Source organism: Budorcas taxicolor, chromosome 17, assembly GCF_023091745.1.
Source record: "Budorcas taxicolor isolate Tak-1 chromosome 17, Takin1.1, whole genome shotgun sequence".
In the NCBI taxonomy this organism is placed as follows: Eukaryota; Metazoa; Chordata; class Mammalia; order Artiodactyla; family Bovidae; genus Budorcas; species Budorcas taxicolor.
Genome location: NC_068926.1, coordinates 53,927,161 through 53,939,952, shown reverse-complemented (window position 1 = coordinate 53,939,952; position 12,792 = coordinate 53,927,161). Strand labels below are relative to the sequence as shown.

At 43.1% G+C, this 12,792-nt stretch overlaps 1 protein-coding gene across 1 annotated transcript in view; it reads right to left on the bottom strand.

Moving 5' to 3' along the window:
• Positions 1 to 2,334: 2,334 nt before the first annotated feature.
• ANAPC5 (anaphase promoting complex subunit 5) overlaps positions 2,335 to 12,792 on the bottom strand; it is a 35,821-nt gene continuing 25,363 nt past the window's right edge. The window contains exons 11-17 of the mRNA XM_052654621.1: positions 12,181 to 12,316; positions 7,163 to 7,237; positions 5,268 to 5,389; positions 4,698 to 4,805; positions 4,468 to 4,615; positions 3,008 to 3,170; positions 2,335 to 2,647 (exon numbers count right to left, since the gene is read on the bottom strand). Coding sequence (XP_052510581.1) covers positions 2,436 to 2,647; positions 3,008 to 3,170; positions 4,468 to 4,615; positions 4,698 to 4,805; positions 5,268 to 5,389; positions 7,163 to 7,237; positions 12,181 to 12,316 — 964 coding nt within the window. The 3' untranslated portion in view covers positions 2,335 to 2,435. The remainder of the gene's footprint in view (positions 2,648 to 3,007; positions 3,171 to 4,467; positions 4,616 to 4,697; positions 4,806 to 5,267; positions 5,390 to 7,162; positions 7,238 to 12,180; positions 12,317 to 12,792) is intronic.

The window sequence follows — 12,792 nt, the reverse complement described above, 5'->3', positions numbered from 1 at the left end:
GTGAAAATAACAACACTCTGTAAGTCTCAAACTGTGTTCTCACCTGCCCCAGGACTGAAAACACAATAGCAAACCTGCCAGGGAGTTCCCACCGTGCCAAGCCCCTGGCATAGGTCATGACCCCACTCCTCTTTTCCCTTTGAGGATCTATCCTCGGGTCTCTGGTAGACACCCAAATGCCCATTGGCTGTTTACTTTTAGTTTTCTCCTCTTCAAACATCTTCCTTTAACCAAACCATTGATTCTTTTTCTTTTATATTGGACTATAGCCGATTAACAACACTGTGATAGTTTCAGGTGGGCAGTGCAGGGACTCAGTCATACATATACATGTATCCATTCTCCCCCAAACTCCCCTCCCATCCAGGCTCCCACATAACATTAAGCAGCGTTCCCTGAACTATACAGTAGGTCCTTGTTTGTTATCCATTTAAAAAATAGCAGTGTGTACACATCAATCCCACACTCACTATCCCTTTTCCCCCTTCTTCCCCTGGGCAACCAGAAGTTCATTCTCTAAGACTGTGAGTCTGTTTCTGTTTTGTAAGTAAGTTCATTTGCATCATTTCTTTTTAGATCTGCATATAAGGGACATCATACAATGTTTCTTCTCTGTCTGATTTACTTCACTGAGCATGACAATCTCCAGGTCCATCCATGCAAATCACTGAGTCTTATACCTCTACATTAAACCTCCTGCAATTATACTGTTCTGATTCTTCATTCCCAAATGTTTCACCAGGAAAAAAAAAATTAGCTGTAACCCAGACAGTTATGAGTTTGGGGGTCACTCTGATGTTTCCAAATTTCCATTTAACCTACTATTCCTTCCTGAAGAAGCCAGGCTCTAGTCAGCCAATCTCAGTCACAGACGGCCGGGAGCCACAGACTCTTTTTATTAGCTTTGGATGCAGGCCTGGCAGGGTGAACGTGCAGCAAGCTGAGAACAGGGTCAGGCAGGAGACTTCACAGGGGTGCCAACTGTGCAGTCAAACAGGGCTCTGTGTTTAGAAGGGCCCATACCTGGTTTAATGCTCTGCTTAAAAGATAGGCCTGATATTTTTATTTTATTCTGGGCCTCACAGTTTACGTAGCTGGTCCTGGTCAGGTGTAATGATGTCTGGTTTTTGTCACTCCACCTCTTGGACTTTCGTATACTAAGGGCAGAAAGATCCCTTCTTAGATTGGAAGGAGCTTAAGTACAATGACCAAAAATGACATTGGATGAGAGAATACATGGGAAGAATAGAAACTGATAATAGTGGTTACTTCCTGGGAGGAAGAATTACATTTTACTACACAGCCTCTAACAATATTTAAGTTTTACTGTCTACATATATAACCTTTCAAATAATTTTAAGAGTTTTAAATATCAACATACCAATTAGTGTCTCTATCCACACTGAGTCTTTTATTTTCACAGCAGCTGTCTTTGGCCAGTGAACAATCGCACCCTCATGAGTGGGAGTTGTTTTACACTATTTCAAAGAGCTCTGGGGGTAAATTGTTTCCCATCCGAAGGTTTAAATTTAACAGAGAAAGAGCCAGTGACAGAAGTTGCAGGATTTGGTTGGTTCCTTGTTGCTATTCTGGATTTGAAACACAGGGATTTTTCTGTGAATTGCTGAAGACAAATTCACAAACAGAACAACAACTGGCTTCTGCTTAATTGAAGGGATGAGATATGTAAATAAGATACCGTGCATATTTGAGTGATAGCATCCACACACCTCTGAGCTTCAGACCCTTTCCCAACTTATAATCACCTTATTCATGATGAATTCCTTATCTCACCCCTCATTTACTTAGTTAAGTAAAGAAAAAACATACTCATGCAGAAGAGATGAGAAAGTCAACACCCAGAAAGTGACTGAAATATGCTTCTTGTCATGGGTCCAAAACCCATAAAAAGACCTCTTCCGTCTTAATCTCCAGTCAGCGACTGACATGTGCTTGCAGGCACACACAGGCCCACCGCAAGCAGCAGTCCAGCAGAACAAAGCAGGGCAGCTTCGAAGGAAAACTCAAGCCTCTGAAAAACCGGCCTCAACCCCCTTAAGAGGTCTACCAATACCCACAAGAGCTCTTGTCTGAGCACATATGCAAGATGAATTTTACACAGTGGTGGAGATTGTGCACGATTTCTAATAAGATATTGGCAGTTTTACCCGGAGAGACTATAATCTTTAACACTTACACTAATTTAGCAATAAACCAGGCATTTATTAAGAAAAAGTCAGTATCCTTTCTATCTTTTCAAAAGAAAGAAGAGGAAAAACAAATGAGTTTATTTTAGCAACAAAATAAGACAAGACTAATCAGAATGCAGTTTACTGGTAAGACAGACATCATATACATCATTTTTGTGGAGGGAGGGAGTATGAACAAGTCCAAAATCTTATACTCTGCAAAGGCATCCAGTGGGGATGTTCTCACTAGAGAAGATTTATCAAGGGCACCCCGTGAAAGGGCAGGTCCTGATGCAGCTGTCGGAAGAGCATCGCACACCGGTTCCTTTCCTGAGTCTTCCCCAGGGTGTGGTAGAGTCTGGCCTGGAAATAAACGACGTCTCTGATTTGCTCTTTGCAGTCGACCTTTGCAAAATAGTTCTTGGCTTCGTTGAGGTTCTCAATGGCGGCCTCCAGAGCTATTGGAAAATGGGGGAAATACCACACATTTTTAACTCAATGCTTCACATGTAGTTTTCAGGCCTTCATATCTATTTTTATTGATTTAGCATGTACCAGAAACTTTTACATTCTACTCTTTGAGAAAGAGAAAAAAAAAACAAATAAACAAAAAACTAGGTCTTTAGTCCTGCTTTCCAACCTGGCACCTAGTTCTGCAGGGTTAAAATAACAATTCACTTGCCTTCAACCTTCATGCAAGCACGCAAGTGAAAGGACTTTAAATGCTGCATGAAATTTTCACGTGTACTTGTGAACACTCAAAATTTTACAAGTTTTTTGTAACTGTATTACCTAAAAATCCTTGTATGCTTTCCTACCTTCTGCTTTCTTCAGTGGCTCACAGGAAGCTGCTGAAGCCACTTGGCACTTGGCCACCAAGAACATGGCCCGGCCTTTGTCCAGGACAGCCCCATCAGCCAAGATGGGCTCGATGGCCATATGGAGAAGACTTAAGGCCTGTTCTGGGATTCCAAGGATGAGCTGAAAAAGAAACATCATGGTGCTATACACACCCGCACCCACTGCCCACTACAGGAAGGGCTTCATTTCTGGCTCTGCTCTCCTGAATTGCAATGTCTGGCTTACTTTCTCCTTAACATGTACTATCTTTAATGTGTACCACACTCTTCGAGAACAGAATGTGTCACCATCTGATTTCAGACTACAATAGATGAAGGTGGGAGTAGTTATTTATACTATAGAAAGGTTTCTGTCTTTACAAAAATCTTTTACATTGATGATTCAAAAAGGCTGAAGTAGCTGTGTAAGGGAGGACTTCCCCGGTGGCCGGGATTCCCTCATAGCTCAGTTGGTAAAGAATCCACCTGCAATGCAAGAGACCCTGGCTCAATTCCTGGGTTGGGAAGATCCTCTGGAGAAGGGAAAGGCTACCCACTCTAGTATTCTTGGGCTTCCCTTGTGGCTCAGCTGGTAAAGAATCCACCTGCAATGTGGGAGACCTGGGTTTGATCCCTGGGCTGGGAAGATTTCCCTGGAGAAGGGAAAGGCTACCCACTCCAGTATTCTGGCCTGGAGAATTCCATGGACTCTATAGTCCATGGGATTGCAAATAGTCAGACACGATTGAGCAGCTTTCACTTTCACTTTCCCTGGTGGCAGAGTGGGTAAGAATCCACTTGCCAATGCAGGAGATGCAGGTTTACTCCCTGAGTCGGGAAGATCCCCTAGAGAAGGAAACAGCAACCTACTCTAGTATTCTTGCCTGGGAAATTCTATGGACAGAGAAGCCTGGTGCGCTATGGTCCATGGGGCCACAAAAGAGTCTGACACGACTAAGCAACAACAATGTGTGGATCCTACCAGGTTGATATACCAGGGAAGAAACAGTCTCTTCTCTCATGGTCTTTACAGACTACAGGGGGAGACAGAAAACAAACGCAAAATGCAATTTAATTTCCAAAACATTTCACTGAACACATGACTTCCTTATTTCCTTATCTGTTCTCTTGTTAAATCGAGCACAGCTCTGGGCCAGCTAAGTCATTAATACCACGCAATATCCTCAGTGAAGAGGTGCATCCTCCTTTGTAAACACACAACTCTGTAAAGCCAGTGCCACTGGGAGGCATCAGCTTGTCACCAAGTTCACAACTCCAGACTTCATGGAAGGCTTGCACAGTGAGACTCCGTACCCAGATTTCAATATTGAGAAGCAAAAAAGCTCACTTCTTAGGCTCCTTTTCAAAACCAAAGAGTAGTAACAGACTCACCAGTTCTCGAGTACTAACATGTGCTATATAAACAGCGATCGGTTTACCTGGGCAAAAGCCAAGTTCAGCACCGTTTCGGAGGCCAAGTGCTGCAACCGGTACTCCTTGGAGAGAGCCAGGGCCTGCAGCAGCACGGGCAGTGCGATGGTCGGGGAGGAAGACCGCCAGTACAGCTCCGCCACAGAGAGCAGGACACTGCCCGCAAAGAGGAAGGCACGTGTGAGGAAAACCAGCCCGAAGCACCTCCGAGGGGAGATGCACAAAAGCCCTCCCTTACCTGATCACCATTTCCGTGTGCCTGGTTCTCTGACAGTGGATCAACAATTTCTGTAGAAGCTTGTGTGCCTCTGACATTTGGTTCTGAGCCTGTAGGACAACTGCTTTTCTGTTACAGAAAGAAAATAGATGCGAATGGTTATGTCACTGTTTTGCGAGGGTTGTAAGCAGAGTCAGCTTCAGGGTTAGAATTGCTGTTTCCTCAATTAGAATGTAAACCTCCCAAGGGGAATAATTGCATCTGATATAATTTGTGTTAAAAGAGAAAAAAAAAGTGTATGTGTGTCTCTGTGAGCACATATGTGAACATACACACACACATATACATGCACACAAGAAAAAAATCTGGAATTAGAGATAGCATGTTAGTGATTATCTCTGAATAACTTAACTTTCTCCATTTTGCTTATTTGGATTTTCTAACAGCCTGTAATAAATAGGTAATAAACAGAAAAAAATTTTTTTTTCCTAGGCCAAAGTTAATAAATTAATTCACGGACAAAACTAATAAGAATAAAGCCATTTGAGAATTACTTCATTCTGGGGTTGAAGAGTTTTTAAAATTTCTTACCTATATACACCCTCTATGCTATTAAGAGCTGTGATTCCTGTAACAAGCGAACCAGCTAAATGATATTTGCCATCATTCATTGCTCTGTCAAACTGTATTTTTTGATCACACAGCATCCATAACTAATGAGAAAAAAAACAACAATTAAAAACAGAATGACAGATGTTCACCTCATTATTCAATAGAAACAAAAGTATTTTGGCTCACTTAGCAAATATCCTTGCAATTCACACACATATTTTTTTAGACTTAAAAAAATTTTTTTTTAATATTTCAAGTATTTAAAGAAAAAGCACTAAATAAAATAAACACATGTGTGGCAACCATCAACTTTGTCAAATCACAACATTTTGCTTTATTTGCTTGAGATACTATTACACTTTGAGGTCCTTTGAAAATTCCATTCTCCTCTCTGTTTTCAAAGGAAACATTTGATTTGTTATCATTCCCATTCATGTTTTTATATTTTTACAAAATATCTACTCATCCTGAAACAATACATAGTATGATCTTACATTTTTTTAAACTTTGTATAAATAAACAGAATCATACTGTATGCATTCTTTGACAACTTGCTTTTGAGCTCAACATTATTCTGGGGCGGGGGTGCTTATGCATGTTAATACCAAGTAGTTCTAATTTCTTTTCACTGGTGAATAGTTTTCAGTTGTATGAAAATGTGACAATTATCTATTCTCGTGTTGATGGTAGTTCCAGTTTCTCACTTTTCTGAACAGTGCTGCAGCAGACACTCTCCTACATCACCTGGGTGCAATACTTATCCTGGGTACACAGCAAGCAGCAGAAAGGCTGGGCTGTTGGATATACACACCTTCTCCTTAACACAGTGCCCATTTGTTCTTTAAATGGGTCACACCAGTTTACACTCCCCACTGGCAGTGTATGATATGCTATTGCTTCACACACTCACCAACAATCAGTGGTGTCAGATATTTCACTTCTGGCCCATCTGATGGGTATGAAATATCTCACTGTTTTTTCATTTGTATTTCCCTTGATCAATAGCCAGGTTGAGTACCTTTTCATCTATTTATCAGCCCTATATAGATGTATTTTGTAGAATGTGAGTTAAATTGTCTTTTCCTTTACTGTGCACCTTCTTTAAAAGTGAGCGCTACCAGAGACCCACGCTTAATTCTTTTTTCCCCACGGCATCCTTGGAGCTAAGCTTCTATTTAGTTTGCTCACCGCCTTTCTGTCTGGGTACTTTGAATTTAGCTCAGTCTGCTGAGAGCAGCAATGGGATCCCAGCACAGCTTATAAGCAGATGGGCATCCACACCATATCTACTGAGGTGGGGCCAACAACCCACGTGAATGGCAGCCTTCCTCTAGGGACCAACAGTAGGAGATCCTCAGGCCATCGCCTCTTATGATTTCAAAGTCCCTAATCGTCTGAAGGCTAAACTGGATAAGGGGAGGAATAGAAAGATGACCCTCGTAATAGATTTTCTTGGCTCCATCAGAGATGGAAATCGGTGCAACAAGGAACAGAGAGCCTAGGGCTGCTTTATAAAGCTCATTCCCTCTGGATATACAACATCTGCCCAAAAGGTTGGCAGCTGGAGCTGCCAAGTAGAAGACAGAGTAACAAAATGGAGACCTAACCCTTGATCTATCAAAGGACAATCGATTAGAGATATAAGGAATATTCATTTAAAACCATGAAGACAGGAATGAAAAAATATCCTACTTTAATTAATCTCTTTTCAGAGTTTATTTCTCAACCTTGAACACATCTTACAGAGTCTCCTATGCTGTCCAGACGTCACAGAAAGGAAGCAAGGGGAGACACTACAGTATTCTATTTCAACAATAATACAGTACAAATGGTCTTTTCAAAAATAAATTGATGACACAGAAAAGGCAGGTTACCTGGGCATGCTGACTATTAGGTGGGAATCTCTCCTTCAAGTGCTTTAACACTTCTGAAGCGGCGGCAAAACAGCCCTGAGAGAGAAAGCCACGGTTTGTTTAGCAGACCGGTGCTGATGCCCCGCCAGCTGCCCCACCCACAGGATGTTGCTGCGACTCAACATATTCTTGTGCAGCCCTGGATGCCCCTAGGCAGACTGGCAAATATCAAAGGGCCTTTTTTTTTTCAGGCTCTAACGTATTTCACATATACTTAAAATCATTTTTTTAAATTACACGTGTAACACGTGTTCACTCTAGGAAAAAAACTTACAAAATACATGCGAACAATGAGAAAAAACACAAATTACTTTTAATCTCACAGAAGATAATCATAGTAATTTCTTGGCACATACCCTTCTGAACTTCTCATATGCACATGAATATAAAACATGTAAGTATTCCAAAAACAGGTATATGTGTACCATTTTTATACATTGTCTATAGTACTCTTTACCACACAGTAGGCACTCAATAAATATTTTTTCAATGAATGAATCTTTCCAGTGTCAACAAGCTCAAATCTATACACCATAGTATTTTATTAGGTGAATAAATTATAGTCTATCAAAATAATCTCCTTGCTTGGAATATTTTGATTGCTTCCAATTTCTTCCATTTTAAAAATGCTAGAATGATTATCTTACTGCATATCTCTTTTCATACTTGTCCAATTATTTCCTAAGGATAATACCTTAGAAGTAGAATTGCTGGGCTAAGTGGGAGGCACGTTTACACTTTTTGACACATATATTACTAAACTGGGCTTCCCTGGTGGCTCGGACGTTAAAGAATCTGTCTGCAATGCAGGAGACCTGGGTTCAATCCCTGGGTCAGGAAGATTCCCTGGAGATGAGAATGGCAACCCATTCTAGTATCCTTGCCTGGAAAATTCCATGGTCAGAGAAGCCTGGTGGTCTACAGTCCATGGGGTCGCAAAGGAGTTGGACACGACTGAGCAACTAACACACACACACATTACTAAATTACCATATAGAAATGTACCAAATACTTTTGTTTTTGTCTTACATTTTGGCTGTGTGGCATGTGGGATCCCAGTTCCCTGAACAGGGGTCAGACTCGTGCCCCCTGCAGTACAAGCACAGAGTCCCAACCACTGGACCGCCAGGGAAGTTCCCTCAGAAATATACCAAGCACTTTTACACCGGCATCCTGCACCTTTCTCCTCCCCTTATATTTAAGCGTCTTTCCCTACTTGTTTGGTGAAACTGGTTATTTCACTGTATTAATTTTAATTTCTTTAATGACTAGATTGAAGTTTTTTTCATGTTTTATAATCATTTATTTTTTTTCTGTGAATACATGTCCATGTCTTTATCACATTCCTAAATTGCTGTTTATCTTATTAACCAAAAAGCTTTCAATTTATCCCAATCCTTTGGTTAAGTAATTTATCTTTTTTAAAAAATGTTTATTTATTTTGGTGTGCCAGGTCTTAGATGGGGCTCGCAGGATCTTCCATCTTCACTGTCGCATATGGGACCTTTAGTTGCGGCACGTGGGATCTAGTTCCTTGACCAGGGATCAAACCTAGGCCCCCTGCCTTGGGAGAACAAAGTCTTAGCCTCTGGACCACCAGGGAAGACCCTGATTAGGTAATTTATCTTCAGTCTATATAGAAGCTCACTTAAGACCACAAGTGAACTTCTATTTGAAGTGGATGAAATGGACAGTACAATTGAATTACAATAGAAGATCATTAATCTTTTTATTTTTGTGATTTTAACTGGCTAATCTTGCCAGTTATTTTCATGACTACCCTACGGAGTTGGGTGTGTGGATGGCTGTCAAACCTTCAGGCCAAGTAGAAAGAACAGTGCACAACTGGCAATACTCGTCCAAAACATTCCCATTGTGACCTGTCGCTTCCTGAGGCCGGGAGAGGAACGTGACACAATCAATCAGAATTATGCAGAGAGAGCAAAGGGGGCCAGCTCTCTCAACACTTCCTCTGGACTCTAGGAGGAAGCTTGCCAACAGCAGCTCAGAACCATCACTTCTTTACTGGTTCACCCAAGCACCAGACACTGCCATATACTACAGGGCTGCTGCTGCTGCTAAGTCGCTTCCAGTCGTGTCCGACTTTGTGCGACCCCATAGATGGCAGCCCACTAGGCTACTCACTCCCTGGGATTCTCCAGGCAAGAATACTGGAGTGGGCTGCCATTTCCTTCTCCAATGCATGAAAGTGAAAAGTGAAAGTGAAGTCAATCGTGCCTGACTCTTAGCAACCCCCATGGACTGCAGCCTACCAGGCTCCTCCATCCATGGGATTTTCCAGGCAAGAGTACTGGAGTAGGTTGCCATTGCCTTCTCCATACCACAGGGCAGCATCCAGTTTATCTGGAGATCAATTTCAGGATACAACTTAAAGCACACACAAAGGAAATAAAAGAGCAAATAGAAACTCGTGATAAAACTGCCTTCTCTGCAGCTGGCCAAGCTTAATTTCACAGGTGTAAATCTAATCTGTGTAACTGAAAATGTAACAGTCATCGGCCCAGTGGGTTTATCTTACATGGTCTATGTTCTAACATTAGAGAAGTCTTTATAAGGCAGGTTGAAGAGCGGGGGGAAAGGGACTGAATGGAAATAAAGCAGCCACTGTCTTCTAGCTGTGCAATTAGAGACTTCCAATGGAACCAGGCAATGAGGGCTTTCACAGATGCCTAGAAATGGAAGTGGGGGCAGGAGATGGAAAGATTAATACAGAGTCAAAGAGCGAGGTTACTTTTCAGGTCTAACCCCCAGTAAAAATCACAGAACAATTAACAACTGGTCTTGGAGAAAGTGTCAAGGCTAAAGAAGTGAGCCAAGACCAGATTTTTGTCAAGTAGTTCTCCATTCCAGCAGAGAAGAAATAATTTCTACCCTACATAACCCAAAAAGGACCAAAGGGAAGTTACTTCACTGTTTATTTTTACTTTTTCAGTTGAGCCACTTGGCTTGCAGGATCTTAGTTCCCCAACCAGGGAATGAATCTGGACACTCGGCAATGAAATCGTGGACTCCTAAACACTGGACAGCCAAAGAATTCCCTATTTCACTGCTTAAGACTCAGGTCAGTAAGAAAGGGGCTTCCCAAGTGGCTCAGTGGTAAAGAATCCATCCACCTGCCAATGCGGGAGACGCAAGTTTGATCCCTGGGTTGGGAAGATCTCCTGGAGAAGGAAATGGCAACTCACTCCAGCATTCTTGCCTGGAAAATCTCATGGACAGAGAAGCCTGGCAGGCTACAGTCAATGGGGTTGCAAAGAGGCAGACATGACTGAGCAACTAAATAACAACAACAGTGGGGAGAATACTATGAGAAAGTCACCAGGGGACACTTTAAATGGGTGGACTGTGGGGCATGTGAATTACATCTCAATAAAGTTGTTGGGGGAAAAAAGTCAACATGAAGCTTATACCAATACCTAACTGAATGTGCCCTGAGTCATTTGTTACAAATGCTCCACTTAACCAAGGCACCAGCAGAGGAAAAGAATCAATGTTAAAGAGGTTCCAGTGCCATTACAAGGAGAAAGTGATTAATGTGCAGCATTCCTGGAGGAAAGCAAACAGCAAGAGCCGCTGGCCTGTTTTGATGTTAGGAAGCATGGGTGATGCTTCCCAGGTACAAGAAAAAAGCAGCTGACGGAGGTGCAGGCAGATGCCATCGGCCAGAGCTCATTCACGCCCTCTGTTTCCATAGCTAGTTAGAGAATTGTAAAATGCTAAAATATATCCAGCAGAGAGAAGTATTTACAAACTTCTGAAAGGGGCGGAAACCACTCAAGGATCTTCAGGCTGAGGATTGAAGAATATTGAGTGCTGTGATGCAACCTAGCGATCATTATTACACCACAAAGAGGTGGAGAAAATGATATGATCAAGGAAATGCACTTACAGCAAGGCAGCAGTTAGTGAGTTAGCTCTAGATAAGAGCGTTCCCCGACCTTTTCTCATGAAAGATGTTTTTGAGCAGAGGGAAAAGAAAGCCAAGAGCAACGTGAGCGACCCTTGCATCAATCCCCTATAAAGAGATTTATGTAAAATTACTTGGGCTGTAAGTCAAGGTTATGCCCTACTCCCAGTGTCTTTCTTCGAAATCAGTAAGCCTTGGGTTGAAGATCTGACACTGACATTCACTGGTCGTGGGTCTGGGACTTCGCTCCTGCGAACTCGGTTTCTCTTCTGTGAAATGGGATGATACCAAAGCTGACCTGATGGGGCTACTGTGAGGAATCTGGATGATCACACATGGAAATCATTGAGCCCAGCACAGAACAAATGTACGACACACTTTAGCTGTTATCATTTTAGCTGTGTTCTTATTATGTTGTTCCCTTTCCCACAAACACACAGCTCTTCCACCCTAAATTTCAAAGGCTCCTTTTTATTCCATCTGTTACCTAGAAATAGCTGATCTCTTAGTCCCTTCCCTGATGCCGCAAGAGGTCCTCAGCTCCACAAACCTTGTAGACTCTGTACCCAGTCCATTTCTACTCATGGGATTTCACCATTCCACCACCTCCATCCAACCAGAGCTGTCCAGTGCTTTTGTTGGAGAAGACTCTTGAGAGTCCCTTGGACTGCAAGGAGATCCAACCAGTCCATTCTAAAGGAGATCAGTCCTGGGTGTTCATTGGAAGGAATGATGCTAAAGCTGAAACTCCAATACTTTGGCCACCTCATGTGAAGAGGTGACTCACTAGAAAAGACCCTGATGCTGGGAGGGATTGGGGGCAGGAGGAGAAGGGGACGACAGAGGATGAGATGGCTGGATGGCATCACCGACTCAAAGGACATGAGTTTGAGAGAACTCCGGAAGTTGGTGATGGACAGGGAGGCCTGGCGTGCTGTGATTCATGGGTTTGCAAAGAGTCGGACGCAACTGAGTGACTGAACTGACTGAGAGGAAAGAAATGGCAGAGTCTTACTGCTCCAGAAGCACGCTGGCCCAGTCCCCTGCCTACCTGCTCCGCATGCAGCTCGGCGAGGTGACAGAGCGCCACAGCAAATGACTCCGTGTTGTTCTGCTGCACGCCTGCGTTCACTGACTCCAAGCTGTTCATGCTCAGCAACATCTGGGCTTGCTGCAGGGCCATAGTGCTGGGGAGGGGACGAAAAGGCATCCCCGTCAGTTGAGAGACCCAGGTGCCCCTCAGCTACACCGTACAGTTACCCCGAGAGGAAATGGGAGGAGGTGACGCCTCTCTGCAGGTTCTGGTTCCGTGAGAGCAGCTATCTCCCAATGCCGGGACAAGGAGAGCAGGAAAGCAATCTAGATGTGTGGCCTCAAAGGAAACACGTGGTGGTTATGATGCAACAGGGAGCTCCGAGTTCCAGACCTCCCCCCACCCCCACCCCCACCTCTAATCTTCTCTGGGCCCACAGTATGTTAATTAGCTTTCACGGTAAATTCAGACCTGATGCCCTCTTGGCACCGGCTGCTCTGACAGTGGAAGCAGTGGCCAGTGTCTGCATCTGTTTCACACCACACTGTGTCAACAATTATTCCAAGTACAAAAACAAGACTGATACAATAGGCACTTCCTTTCATCACCGAATTCCTAGAAACAGCAGAT